We start from the raw sequence: 14721 nt of genomic DNA on the forward strand, positions 1-14721 counted from the left end.
AAGGATGGAAAATAAATGCTGGCCTGCAACATTGCTTGAGCAAGATCCCTTCCTCCACACTTGGCCTTTAAAATAAGCTTGTATGTGTTAGCATTGAGTCTTTACAACACACAGCTTTGCTCCATTAGGAGGTCATCAGTGAAACTTTATTGATGAGTGAGAGACTGCCAAAATGTGGGCAAGCATTAGATTATTTTTACAGACTGCAGTTTGAGGCTCCAACTTATGCATTGATCACTGTCACTAAATGGTCACTGTTCATGCTGCAGTGAACTGCACTTGTTCTAAATTGAAAAGAAGCCTCAAGTTAATTAAATAAATCAGATTTTGTTTTGTGTTGCAAATGGTTCTTTCAATGCAGAAGTTGACCTTTGCCTTACTTTAACTCAAATACTGCACTTATTGAGCTAGACTAGCTTATGAGTCTGCCCAGCAGTTCTCAAAGTGGTTTGGTATCAAAAAATAAAGGGAATTGGAAAGAAAATACAGAAAAAAGGAGGGTGTGTAATAAGGATTAATGATCGCATTGTTCTGGGAACTATGGTGCCAAAACCTTCAAATAAACTTGGATTCCCAAATAATTCATCTTCAAATAGAAACACAAACATGAAAAAGAACACAATTTTAAAACAATTTCACATTTGTTTAGGACTACAGAGTGAATATATTCCTGCGGCAAACATGGAATGATCCACGATTAGCCTACAGTGAGTACCCGGACGATTCCTTAGACTTGGATCCTTCCATGTTGGATTCTATCTGGAAGCCTGATCTGTTCTTTGCGAATGAAAAGGGCGCCAACTTTCATGAAGTGACAACTGACAACAAACTGCTTCGTATTTTTAAAAATGGAACAGTTTTGTACAGTATAAGGTAAGATTGGCTTTCCCATAACAGCGTCTATTTTTCCTTGTGTGGTTGTAGCAATTGATGGAACCCTTATGACTGAGACTGTCTCTGATAATGTCAGCTGCTCCAGTGATTTTAATTGTATAAAATAAAGGGACACCCGAGAGATACTTTCAACTTTTGGCCTTAAAAATGGCCAACCAGCTGTTAAAGATCTGGTGGGGACTTTACATTTGTTCCCCAGCCTGAGTTGACATAAAACGGGCACCAAACATCACACTAAATGAACGGATGACTGTTGAGATATGCAAATTGGTGGTTATGCATCTGTTGTAGGAAACAACTTAATTTGTCCAGGAAAAATGGACGAATCCTGCATGGAGAGTGCCCATTTACACTCCTCCAGGTGTTGCCTAATCACAGTCCTGAAAGTGTTCACTGGAGCATTATCCCAAAAGGGAAGCAGAAGTGGCTCCTTTGGCTCCCACAAAAAATATCTCCCAACCCATTCTCACCCATACCCAGAACATTCTCCCCCCGAACACAACAAGCCTAATCTGTTGGCAGGCTGCATGGGTAAGTCAGCTAATCTTCTGCCACAGGATATCAGAGAGCTTTCTCAGAGTCACTACTTGGTGGGTTCACAGATCACTGGCAAGGCCTCTCCGACTCAGGGTCGATTGTGCACTTTGTGATAATACTGGAGGGCTTTTCAAAGATTCAAGCAAATATGCCCACCTGAAAGACTTCCCGGATATATCTAATGATAATGTTTGGTCTGAGTTTGTTTAGTGGTGTCACATGGACTAAATATTAAAGCTATAGAGGAAATTCTTATGCTAAAGGAGGTTGTTTATCATGGAGCATATGATCAAACAAGTTACATTACCATAATTTTGTAATGGTCTTGAAGAAGGTTGTGTTTTTTTTCTTGTGAGATACAGGTTTTATTATTTTGGGTACCATATTTGACCAATGAATGTCACCAATGCTTTTACATCACCACAAAAGTAAATTTGTTTAGAATTTAGCCCTATCAGGAGGTTGTTATGAAAATGATTTGGCTTTTCGTGAAATATTGTTTGGTGTTGGTACAGAACAACAAATCAAAGAGTTGATGAGGACAATCTGGAAGTAATAATTAGGTTTAAATCAACTTGAATCTTCAAGGGCTGAATCATAGGAGATAAAACAAAGGCTTATTAACTTTCAAGTATCTCTCACGGTACCAAGGACTGGGTTGAAACCTGGCTCCGGGTCACTGTCCGTGTGGAGTTTGCACATTCTCCCTGTACCTGTGTGGGTCTCTCACCCCTAGAACCCAAAGATATACAGGGTAGGTGGATTGGCCACGCTAAATTGCCCTTTAATTGGAAAAAATAATTTAAAAACTTTCAAGTGTCTGGCACATAGAGGAAATCATATACCAGGGAAGAGAAAATGCTGGAAAATCTCAGCAGGTCTGGCAGCATCTGTAGGGAGAGAAAAGAGCTAACGTTTCAAGTCCGATGAAAGCGCCTCTCCCTACAGATGCTGCCAGACCTCCTGAGATTTTCCAGCATTTTCTCTTTCGTTTCAGATTTCAGCATCCACAGCAATTTGCTTTTATTTAAATCATATACCAGGATCCAGTTAACTATTCGCCCATTTTCACAGGAATACAGAAAGGTTCTATTTGGTGAAGAGCACAGATCAGCTGGGCAATGAGTAATATATTGTTCAATGGCTTGAATGATCTGTATTTTATTATGCTTGTTGGTTCGCTGATGTGTGTCACTGTACATGATTGTTTAAGCATCTGTGTGGAACTAGAGAGCTAAGAATCCTAGGAGAGGCTTCTCGAGAAAATACCTGCTGCTCTGGGCACAGGCTATGTGTGTGTGTAGACAATCTTGTAAGTTTTGAGATGTTTCAAAGTATTGTGAATAAACTGGTAGATTTAGAACAAATGTCACACCTACATTAATCTGAGATAAATCAGATAGCTAAGATATACATAACAAGTGGGAGAATCATTCCACGTACCTGATGACGTTGACAAGAAACATGATGTGGTTGGGTCTGCTTAAAATGTAATTGGTAAACCACCTGCATTAATTGCACTAACTATAGACAGTTCACTGATTGGGAGAATTGGAAATCTGAATGGGCTGCCTTTACATAAAGAAAGCCTTATTTCCTTGAAGAGATGGCATATTTTTCAATGTTGCCTTGTAACAATTGATTTTCTGAATCTGCCAGCAAAACGAAATTATACTCATGGAGCAAGTAAGTAGCAGAAAGGAGGTCTGCTTCCCTTTGATGCCACTGGATACCAAGACAATGTTACTAGCAACAATACAGTGACAAAGTGAATCAGTGTTGCTTGCATTATACTAGGGCCAGGAAATTGTGAAGTAAACAATTTGATGACCTCACCAGGACAGCCAAGGTAAAGCTAATTTCGCTCTTAGTCTCTGTTCAGTCTTTCAAAATCCTGGTTTTGCCCCAACAGTAGCAATATTCCCCTCTCCTGCTTCCCATGGCAATCCCAACCTCACAACAGGTCATTGCACTGTCACTTCTTCTGCTTGCACTTTCACACTTAAGATCTGCTACTACCCTTGCAACTACTTCATTTTTGTCTACATTTGCAATTTCTTCCTCTCATCACAGAGACTATGCCAAGCTGTGTCACATTTCTTCATTATTCCCCAATCAGGGATTTTCTTCAGAATCTCACAGCATGGAAGGGAATGTGCAAGAACTATCTTTCCTCAGTCTACATGCTCACATCCAATGGAGGATCCTGCTGTCAACATACCTGGTAGGAAAAGGGCACATAGCATTGACATGGTCAGGCTGGAGGCCAAGCACAACAGCATGTCTGGGCATCTTGCCTTCCTTCTCTCTTTGTGCTTAATTCAGTAACATACTGAGCATGCCAACTTGTGGTGTAATGACCTGCTGTTCCTGCTTCAGTGTGCCAGCCCTTGAGTTTATACCCTCTTTCTAAGTCCATGACACATATTGGGTTTGTTGCAGCACGCATTGATGCAGAGAATACTCTCTAAGAAGTACTGTTACTTGCTTGTGCTCTACCTGACCCTGGCAGCCTCACCTGCTGTAGAATTTCCGTTGAGCTTTTTCCAACACTGCTTTTGTAACTTTTTAGACGTCTATTTTAGTTCCCACAGAATCTCTGCCAGTTTTCATGGTCATGAGGCCAGAGAATTTCCAGAGGATGTTCCAGGCAGGTGAATTCAATGGTCCTGCACTGGATGATGCATGGAGTATAAGTGAGCAGGATCAGGCAAGTCAAAATGACACCCCAGGAAAAAAACTCACCGAAGGGCAACTTAGGAACAGAGGACTTGGAAACACGAGTAGGTTATTTGGTTCTAAGTAGCCTTCTCATGTACTACTGACTAATGCAGGCTTCAGGTCCAGGCAATGACCATTTCCTATCAGAGACGATCTAACCACCGCCCCTTGACATTCAAAGGCATTACCATCGCTTAATCCCCCACAATCAACATCCTGGGAGTTACCATTGATCAGAAACTGAACTGGACTAGCCACATTAATACTGTGGCTACCAGGGCAGGTTAAAGGCTAGGAATCCCATGGCGAGTAACTCACCTCCTGACCCCCAAAGCCTGTCCACCATCTACAAGACACAATTCAGGAGTGTAATGGAATACTCTTGACTTGCCTGGATGAGTACAGCTCCAACAACACTCAAGAAGCTCAACGCCATCTAGAAAAAAGCAGCCCGCTTGTTTACTCCCCCTTCCACAAACATTCAAACCCTCCACTACTGATGAGCGGTGGCAGCCATGTTTACCATCTACAAGATGCACTGAGTAACTCACCAAGGTTCCTTAGGCAGCACCTGTCAAACCCACGACCACTACCAACTAGAAGGACAAGAGCAGCAGGTACCTGGGAACCTCACCACCTGGAGGGTCTCCTCCAAGTCATTCACCACCCTGACTTGGAAATATGTCACCATTCCTGCAATGTCACTGGGGCAACATCCTGGAACTCCCTTCCTAACAACACTATGGGTGTACCTGCACCTAAAGGACTGCAGTGGTTCAAGAAGGCAAATCACCACTGCCTTCTGATGGGCACCTAGGGATGGGCAATAAATGTTGGCCTAATCAACAATGCCCACATCCTGTAAATGAATAATTAAAATAAATTCCAGCCTTTAACATAAGGTTTTTTTTGGTACAGCTCAATTGCTCAATATGTTGGATTGCCTACCAGGGGCCTGCTGTAGCATGCCAGAGAGTGTGGGGCAGTTCACTACCAACTTGTTTGGCATCCTGGTGCAAGGTATTGATGTTCTTTATGAATGGCTGGAGAGCATGGTCATCTCGATGAACATTGAAACTGGGGCCATCCTCTGGCACCAGCATCTCTCATCTCTCAGAGATATAATGGGGTGATGCAGATTCTGGCCTCCACTACCTCCTTCAACAGAAACAAGGTGGCAATCTGAATGAATATAAGCTTCAATTGGCCACAGGTCCCCTTCAGCGCACTCTCACACAGAAAATGGGAGAGCTGAATTACACTCCAATACTACGGCAGTCTTACATTGGGAATAGAACTTTTAGGCCAGCATGGATGGTAATGCTAACCTTTGTTTAAATGCCAAGCACTTGAGGATGGAAAGATTGACAGAAATGTCTGTTTCTAGCTGTTAATTTAGGCGAATAGGATTTGTTTAACTGAAGCACTTTTCCACGAGATGCTGCAAAGAGCTCTGACTGGAGGGAACTGTTGCACCTTTCCAGCTTCCTCATCAACATCTATGCCTATGGTGTACTTTTGTTCATCTAGCTGAAGGTCCTCATCTTATGTTGGCACCAGTTTATCCCATTGCAGAGTCAAGTTATGCAGCAAACTAGTGCATATGGGACATTCCCTGTAAGCAGTATCACAGTGGAATTATTGCTCGATGAGAGCTTCATTCAAGCCATGGATCTGATTGTCGACCCACTGGGCATAGATTCCTGAGAGGAGTCATCAGCCAAGTGTCAGTGATCCCTAAGTAGCCAACCTCTTACTTATTTTGCAGGGGCAAAGATTGGGGGTAGGGGGGAAAAGGATTGGGACAATATAAAAGCATCTTGGCTGCTTCAAGGAAAGCAGGCACAGACCTGCTTGAAGTGTTGCTGATGATCGTACACTACTGCACATTGATGGAATGGAAAGCTTTATACTTCATGAAGGCAGTAACTTAATCGAATGGAGCCTGCTAAACAATGTGGGTGCAGTCAAAGAGCACCTGGAGATGGGAGAAATCTGAAATCTAGACAAACGCTCGACGCTGCTGCTTCCCCAAATCGATGGAAAAACTGAAGAAATTGCCTTCAAAGCTAAAGTCATTAGACTGAACAATGTTCCTGATATCTTCTATGGCAGCTTGAGTAGAACCGGACTTAAAAAAAGTTGAAGGATACGTTGGCCTTGACGCCAACAGACAAAGCTGGCAGTGATAGTTGGCTATATGTCTGTTGCAGCTTCCTTGCAGACTGTTCCTCATAGACAATCAAGTATCTTGTTCTGAGTCTGTACCCTCTATTGAGAGGTTTGTATTTCTACATAGGCACTTCCTTGCATTTGCTTTCCTGGTCACTGCAGCCCTGATTGCTTCTTTGTCACCGCTTTCAACTCTCGTCAAATTGGAGTTACTAAAAGGACCCCAGTGATGTAAAAGATATGTTGTCAGAAACCTTTTAAGAGCTCAAGATGTTCTACTGACACTAAAAAGCACTTTGAAATTGTCTGAGTAACCAAAATCTTTGTGTGTTAGAAACAGCATGTCTCTCAAAACTTTACAATGTTTTATATGAGAGTACAACAACAAATAGTATTTTTATAGTACCTTTAACATAATAGAACTGCTCCCAAGGTGCTTCACAGGAGTGTTATAAAGTCAGGTTTGAAATTGAGCCACATAGGCAACATTAAACAGATGGCGAAGAATGTGGTCAAGAGTTCAGTTTAAGGGGTGTCTTTAAGAGTGGTGATGAGATGGAGAAGTTTAGAGAAGGAACTCCAGAGCTCGGGGCTGAGGCAGCTGACTTAGTGCTTGGCCACAAATCATGAAACAATTAAAATCAGAGATACACAGGAAGCCAGAATTAGATAGGCAGAGACATCTCAGAGGGTCTGGGAGCTGGAAGAGATTGCAATGATGAGGATGGGGGTGGGGAATGAGGCCATGGAGAGATTTGAAAGTAAGAATAAGAATAATAAAATCAAGGTAAATCAACCCAGAATGTCTTCTAATCATCCCCTTGTGCGCATCTGTTTGAATTTTTGGCTAAATAATTAGAAGTAAGATCATGCAACACAGTGGACAAAACCCTTCAGGAGTATTGGGTCAAAGGATGTTTACTGATGAACTATCTCACCTTATTCCACCATCTCACCTTATTTATACCAGGGGCTGGTTTAGCACAGTGGGCTAAACAGCTGGCTTTTAATGCAGAACCAGCAGCACGGGTTCAATTCCCGTACTGGCTTCCCTCGACAGGCGCCGGAATGTGGCGAATAGGAGCTTTTCACAGTAACTTCATTGAAGCCTAATTGTGACAATAAGCAATTGTTATTATATTATTCTCACTTTAACAACCTCCAAAGGTCTTTGCAGGCATGACCTGAATGTTGCGTGGCACAAAACACAGAGACATTGTTTTGAAAACTGATTTCTAATTAATGCATTATTACCTTCTATGTGTAGCTTCATTAATGACATAATTAAACTCATAGGACTCATTATTTCTGCCTCCAAAACTATCAACATCATTCTATTCTTTTAAATCTGTTCCTTTTGTTCCAAATTCTTAGTAAACGATGACTGCCCTTGATATTTCCACAGAGTTGCTGTGTATAAGTCACCATGTCTTTGAATGTTACTTTTTTGTGAGACTCATGCCACTGTCAAGTTGCTAAATGTCACCATGGTAAATGAATCCTGGAATGTAGAAAGGTCATTGTTTTCATAAAACCGTTTGCCCGTCTTCATTTTACTACCATTTACATTAAATTAATGATGGTGACATTAACAAGTCTCTTAAAAGGACCTTGCATTAGTGACCATTTTCTCTTGTGGTCATTAGATTCAGTTCCGTGAATGTCAAGTAATTTCTAAAGTTGAAGGCTGCAAACATTTAAAATGAATTAAATCTTAGCTGGGTGACACTGGCAACTTGCATTGCTGTTATTTGGTTAATATATAATGGAGGCATCTGTTTAGTAGTAAATATCTCACTGGTAACAGACATTTCCACATGTTGGAGTATTGCCAGAGTACACATCTGTTTATATTGGCATCCTTATAAGCATACTTTTTATTTCAATGCCAGTGGCCATAAAGCAAAACAAGTCTCAAATCCCAGGCATAACAGTTCCGAGTGATATACCTGCACTCGATCAGAAAGCATGCTGCTATCTAGATTACTCTTGTTTAATTACTAATCAGTGCTTGCCATTAGGTGATTTTCATTTTAAGAGATTACTTGGACAGTATTGGAGTTGAGGGGATTCCATTCCGTCAGGTGTAACAGAGACTAAAAGACATTCAGTGTTGCTTTTTCATTGGTATTCAGTCCAACCTTTGTAAGCTTTTCATCCCACTGAGAACCACCAGAGCAAAAAGCAATCCTACTCTTTTGTGGTGCTTCTGAAATATTGGAGTGCCTTTGTGAACTCTCTTCTATAATGCTATTGTCAAGCCTGTGATATGCATGTCCATAAAATATGTATTATTAGCTCATTCACTGTATCTAGGGCCACAACCTGCATTGTCAGTTCTGCTATACATTGTTTGACCATGTGAAGGGATTTCAATTTGCATCAATGGAAAATCTGAGTTAGAACTGACACATGCAGTTGTCCATATGGAATTTATGCAAACGGGACCTCTACAATAACTTTAAACTTACACTTTGAATTATTTTAATATTAGCATAAAACCTACTGTTAAAATGAACATATAACAGATATTGGGATGCACAAAGCTGCATTTTCTTGGCAAAAGAGCCAGCAGTATATTTGGATCTAATAACCTGCACTCCTTCAAACAGCCAATGGTCTCAAAGGAATATTAATCTCATGGTGAACACATTAATAGTTCTTTTCTAATAGTCTAATTTTAGATCTGTTACATGCATTGCCAGATGAATATGAAGCAACAGTTTTGAGGAATTAGTTCTTGATTGATTTTTAAATAAACACTGACATTAATTACATTCAATGTAGCCTATGTTGTGTTTATTTCACACTTAATTATCTTTTGGATTGCTTTTCATACAGCTTCCCCCAAATCTCTCAGTGAGTAAACATATTTCACTTTGGAGTGCTGATCCATGCAGATCAGAAGGCTCCCAAGTTCTTTCTCTGATCTGTGGTGAGTTAGCTAATCTTAGCTGAGGTGGTGGGTTACTAAACTGGACCAGTGAAGGGAAAGATCCATTGTGGTTTCCAATTTCATATTATAATTCAATGATAACTGCCGGACAGTGGTGCCCATGGGCGTTAGCTTTAGACCAAAATTGGGTGATGTCTTTGTGTCCCTCACTCTAATTTCATTTGTGAGAAGTGGTCATGTGTGAGGAGCCAAGGATCTCCTGGAACCATTTGAGGTTTATTGCAACATGACTGGTTGCAGTGAAGAGAAAGAAGGAAGTTTTAAAAAGTTAGAAATTATTTGTCTCAATTAAAAGATCTTTCGCACAGTAACATCTTATTTTATTAGAAAGCACCCCTTTTCAAAGAGCACCATTTAGCTAACTTCTCAACAAAAAACAGCCACCATTTATACAGATTAGAGGGGGGAGGGATGATGTGAACCCATGGACGGATTATTTGAACATGAGGTTGGAAATTTTAAAATTGAGGCAGCACGGTAGCACAGCACCAGGGTCCCAGGTTTGATTCCCGGCTGGGTCACTGTCTGTGTGGAGTCTGCACGTTCTCCCCGTATCTGAGTGGGTTTACTCCGGGTGCTCGGTTTCCTCCCACTAGTCCCGAAAGACATGCGGTTAGGTAATTTGGACATTCTGAATTCTTCCTCTGTGAACCTGAACAGGCGCTGGAATGGGGTGACCAGGAACTTTTCACAGGAACTTCATTGTAATGTAAGCCTACTTGTGACAAAAAAGATTATTTTTTAAATTGGTGGACAGAGAGACAAACTTGTTGCAAGTTAGGACATGTGAAACTAGGTTTTGGATAAGCTCTACTTAGGTGCCACACTTTTAATGAATATCAGTAGAAATACTTAACCCAAGAAACAGCATAAGGCAGTAGAGCTAACATCTGCTTCCTTAAAAGCAGAAAATGACATGGTATTGTTTGAATCTCATTAGGCTACAGTAAAGTGTAACAGAGCTTGACAGTAAATACCAGAAAAAGAGCCAATGTTTTCATTGAATAATTACCACCTTTGAACGTGCCTTTGTTTTGTTTCCAGTTTATGTTTCTGGTAAATTCTACCAAGCGATAATGGAAAATTTAAACTGTTCTTTTACAATAAGACTTGTTCAATTAATTATCTACTTACAAATAAAAGTGCTGAGAAGTGGGAAATAAATATGTATCTAATATATACAGAAATTACTGGATATACATAGTATGCCTTCAGTTTCGAAAAATTTTAATTTGTATTTTGAGTGTGAAGTCTTTATTAGAAGTGTTCTGGTAAATGGTCTGCATTGGAGAAATTAGTGCACTTTCTCTTTTCAGATGCTGGGAGTCATCCAACACATTTTTAATATAATTCTCCAATTTTTTTTCTTTTAACATCTGCACCAAGCACTCACACTGTCTCCTTCCCCCTAGTTATTAAATAGAACACAATACTGTGGAGGTAAACCCACATTGTCCCAATATCTTTTTAACACTGGTATTAAACGAACATTAAGACCAATTTGAACTCAGTCCAACTTGTTTGGGTTTTGAAATGTATCCAGTCTAATTGACAGATCTGGCTTTCCATAGTCATGTGACTATGCATGGCTGGCATTGAGACTGCCTCTGGAGGCAGACATCTTAAGGCAGTTCAATAAAGCCTCTCACAGAGATGAAGGGCATGATTTACCTGTCACGTCCAGCCAGAATCAGAACAGGAGACAGCCGGTAGATTCTGCAAGAGCCCTCTATGAGGATTCTCGATGGTTGTTAACGCCCCATGAGATCTAACGAGATTTCACAAGGCGTCACGATCAGGATCCTGCCCATAGTGGACGGAATCCAGACTTGCATGGTTACATGAGCTTTACCGCTCACTTAACAATACCTATGCCAGACCTAACCATCCCCCAGGTTTTACCAGCCTCGCTGAGGAGACCTCAGCTTGGCACCTTTTAGCACTGGTCACCACGGACCAGGTGGAACAGCATTTGGGGGGTGGGGTCTCCCAGGCGATTGGAGCCCCCTGGGTGATTGGATCTGGGTAGGGTAGCACACTGGCACTGCTGATGGCATCTGGATACCTTGGCAGGGCATCTCTGGGCCTGATCCATGGCACAGGCAAAATGCCACCTGGGCACCCTGGCAGTGCCCCTCTGATGCCAGCCTGGCACTGCCAGTGTGCCCAGATTGGACTGCCAGCCTGTAAGGGGCACTGCCATGGTGCCAAACTGGAAGTACCAAGGTGCCAAGGTGGCATTTTTCCCACACTGGCGATTGGGCCCGAGGGTGCCCTTCCCTTAAAAGGAGGGTTGGAGGGGGGGAATTGCTCAAGTACCCCCTAAAAGTTGAGTTGGGGCATTGGGAGAGTCTGAGGGTTGAGAGATCAGGGCTACATTCCAATCTTTTCCTATACTGGTGGGCAGAGCTCCTCCATGCAGGAAATGCGACATGCGCCAGGAATGACCCTGCTAAACCTGCCCAAAATGGGACTCTCTTTTTTAGTTAGATTACGTCCAGATACTGAAGAAGAATGTTCTCCTTATACATGAAACACATGTGGTGGTGGTGCTGAAATTGGAGTTCTGTACCTGCTACCCTTTCCTGCTCGTATCTGGTTAATGAGCTTTGGCCCAGAACGTTTACATGGGTGGCCCAGCCTGAATTAGGTGGGAAGCTCAGTTAAGTATCCAGGTCCGTTTTCTATGATGACAGTAAGGCCCTGATGTAAATTTAGTGCTACAATATGGGCAAAGTAAGTCCCAAACATGTTCTTCCCAATTGCGCTAGTGCTTGAGTGGCTAAAGAAACGTTTCCTCAAGGGAGCACTGGTGATATTGCAAAAATGGCGCAGAATTAATTTTTTGTGTTCTGCTTTTGTGGAGCCAGCAGAAAGATTCCTGCACCTCCTTGCTCCACTTGAAAAATCTTGGTCACTTGCAGCTCAGGTTGACCCATCTTGGTGCTCACAGGAGCTTGCTGTGGCTTGCTTAGTATCTAAGCAGCCATTATAGCAGTGGATGATGCCAGTGAGTTGCAGTGGAATGCCCATTTGGGGTGTCCTGCTTGCCTGTTTAATGGCAAAGAGCCTCACGTTTCTACTTGGGCCTCCGGTCGACAAGATCAGACAGTTGGGCACGACCTTCTGCCCACCAGTTCTCTTCCAGCAGTTTAAAATTGATCATATTGTCTTCCGAAACAGCATAATGTTTCCTTTCCTTATAGTGACCACCTTATCACCTCTATGTGTAAGATTGCTTTATAATCAAGCATGAGAAAAGATAACTTACGGGGTCAACCAATTTTCCATGGTCAGCAAACTAATGGAATTTGCACCAAAATGTCTTAATGAGCCTCAAAAATCTTATTTGTTTGTGTGCTGTCAGCACAGTGAAAATCATGCTCAGCCCTTCCTCCCCCAGAAACCAACAAAGGTTGTCTTTAAATAATAGGTAATTCTGTACCATGGTCTCACCTACTAAAAGGACAGTGTTGAAATGCGTTTCGATTGGGACAACCAGCAAAATAAAGCTAATTCTCTTACCCTCACACCCATTCGATGTGAACTGGAAATTGGATCTAGGTCACAAAGGTGAAAATGTATCAGTAGGATTGTCACAAAACCAGACCTGAATTAGGATAATTAATGTCTCCACACCTTGCAAGACGGGTAAAAGCAGAAGATGAACTTTGGTTTAACAATCAGGCTATTGAGGCTTAATTTTGCAAGGCTGCAGTGCCAGCGTGGAGTCTTGCGAGTGGCAAGCATGTATCAGCAATGCTACAGGCCTATCCCTGTATAGCCATCCCATTTTGAAGAGCTGCTCGAGAAATCTTGCAGAATTAACTCTTTAGTGTGAATATTTGACATTTCCATATCCACAATTCAAAATGAGATAGATGACAATTCCACATGTAAATCCATTATTATCCTGTGCCCTCTATTGAAAAACATCCTCTTTATTTTTCTCAGGCTAACACTAACTTTATCCTGTCCAATGGACTTGAAAAATTTTCCAATGGATGTACAAACATGTACGATGCAGTTAGAAAGCTGTAAGTAACTGGATTACATGTGCACGCCCACAAGTTTCATTTCACCCTCTGATGAACCATATTTGCTAACAATATAATAATAAACACATTCATAAACTTTGCTAATCATGCATGGCATCTAAGCCATTCATTTCTCTGTCATAAGTTATACACCAAGGCCACCTACTGTATTTTGTTTTCATATTAATTTTAAAAATGTAAATGATACATGAACTCCAAGAAATTATTATTTCATAAAGTCCTTGGAGTAATTGGGCGTGATTCTCCGCTCCCGCGCCAGTTGGGAGAATCCCCTGGCGCACCATTTTTCCCCGCGATGCGTCATTTAAGCAGCGCCGCTTTTACGCGGCGCCAATGCCTGGCGCGCGCTGACGACGCTGCTTTCGCGACACGGCCCCCGAGTTTCTCACGGCCCCCATCCTAGCCCATTTTTGGGCCCTGAATCGGTCGAGATCGGGGCCGTTTCGTGCCGTCGTGAACCTTCACAGCGTACACGACGGCGTGGGCACTTAGCCGCGTGAGCGGAGAATCGCGCCCAGTGTCTCTGTCAGAAATTGGAGATAAATAAATGTTTTTTGATGTGCTGCCACCTTAGTTCTACATCAGACAATCTGAAATTGGCTTCAACTTCACTGTTAATATAGCATTTCAATTCAATGCCAATACAGCTGGCTTCTCCTCATGCTTGGCCTACATCTGTCTCCGATCGCTTCCATTGTATCCTTGACCATACCCAACATCCTGAACATCTTCCATGCTCCAGATCATGAAAACATGTCATCATCGGACATCAAAGGTAAAGCTCCAGTAAGCCAGGCTTCATTTCCATTGCTTTTCTTTACAAGCTTTTTTCAAGCTTCATTCAGCCGCTTCATCGGTGTCTTTTGCTGATTGAATCAAATCTTATTGAGTTAATTGATACCTTTGTGCTGGCCTGCAGTTGGATACACAATGAACGATCTGATTTTTGAGTGGCTGGATGGAGGGCCGGTGCAGGTTGCAGATGGGCTGACCCTTCCACAGTTTCTGCTGAAGGACGAGAAGGAACTAGGATATTGCACAAAGCATTATAATACAGGTAGGTCTGTTTCATTTTCAGAACAATAGAATCTATTAATAGGAATTCATTGTGAGGATAAGAATTAGACTGGTCCACCTGTCTAATTAAAGTATCAATCCCACGGTGAAGGTCTCTTCCATTTGGTAATTAGAGCGAAATGTTAAATCTATTCTTTAAGAATGATATCACTAGAAATATCAAAGAGAGGAAACCTTCCGCATACATTTATGCTGCTACTGCTCATGGTGACTGGAGTAATTCTTAGCCTCCTAGGGAGCATAATGATACCTTTACAAAATGTTTCCTGCTGTAAAATTCAGCAACCCTCATTGAAACTGGAATTA

At 41.9% G+C, this 14721-nt stretch overlaps 1 protein-coding gene across 6 annotated transcripts in view; it reads left to right on the top strand.

The window, feature by feature from the left end:
* The window catches only part of glra2 (glycine receptor, alpha 2), a 298279-nt gene that overhangs the window by 114116 nt on the left and 169442 nt on the right, over positions 1-14721 (top strand). For all 6 annotated transcript variants that reach the window (XM_072514116.1, XM_072514117.1, XM_072514121.1 and 3 more), the window contains 3 exons: positions 650-873; positions 13235-13317; positions 14258-14395. In XM_072514116.1, coding sequence (XP_072370217.1) covers positions 650-873; positions 13235-13317; positions 14258-14395 — 445 coding nt within the window. The remainder of the gene's footprint in view (positions 1-649; positions 874-13234; positions 13318-14257; positions 14396-14721) is intronic.

Source organism: Scyliorhinus torazame, chromosome 8 (genome assembly GCF_047496885.1).
Source record: "Scyliorhinus torazame isolate Kashiwa2021f chromosome 8, sScyTor2.1, whole genome shotgun sequence".
Lineage (NCBI taxonomy): Eukaryota > Metazoa > Chordata > Chondrichthyes > Carcharhiniformes > Scyliorhinidae > Scyliorhinus > Scyliorhinus torazame.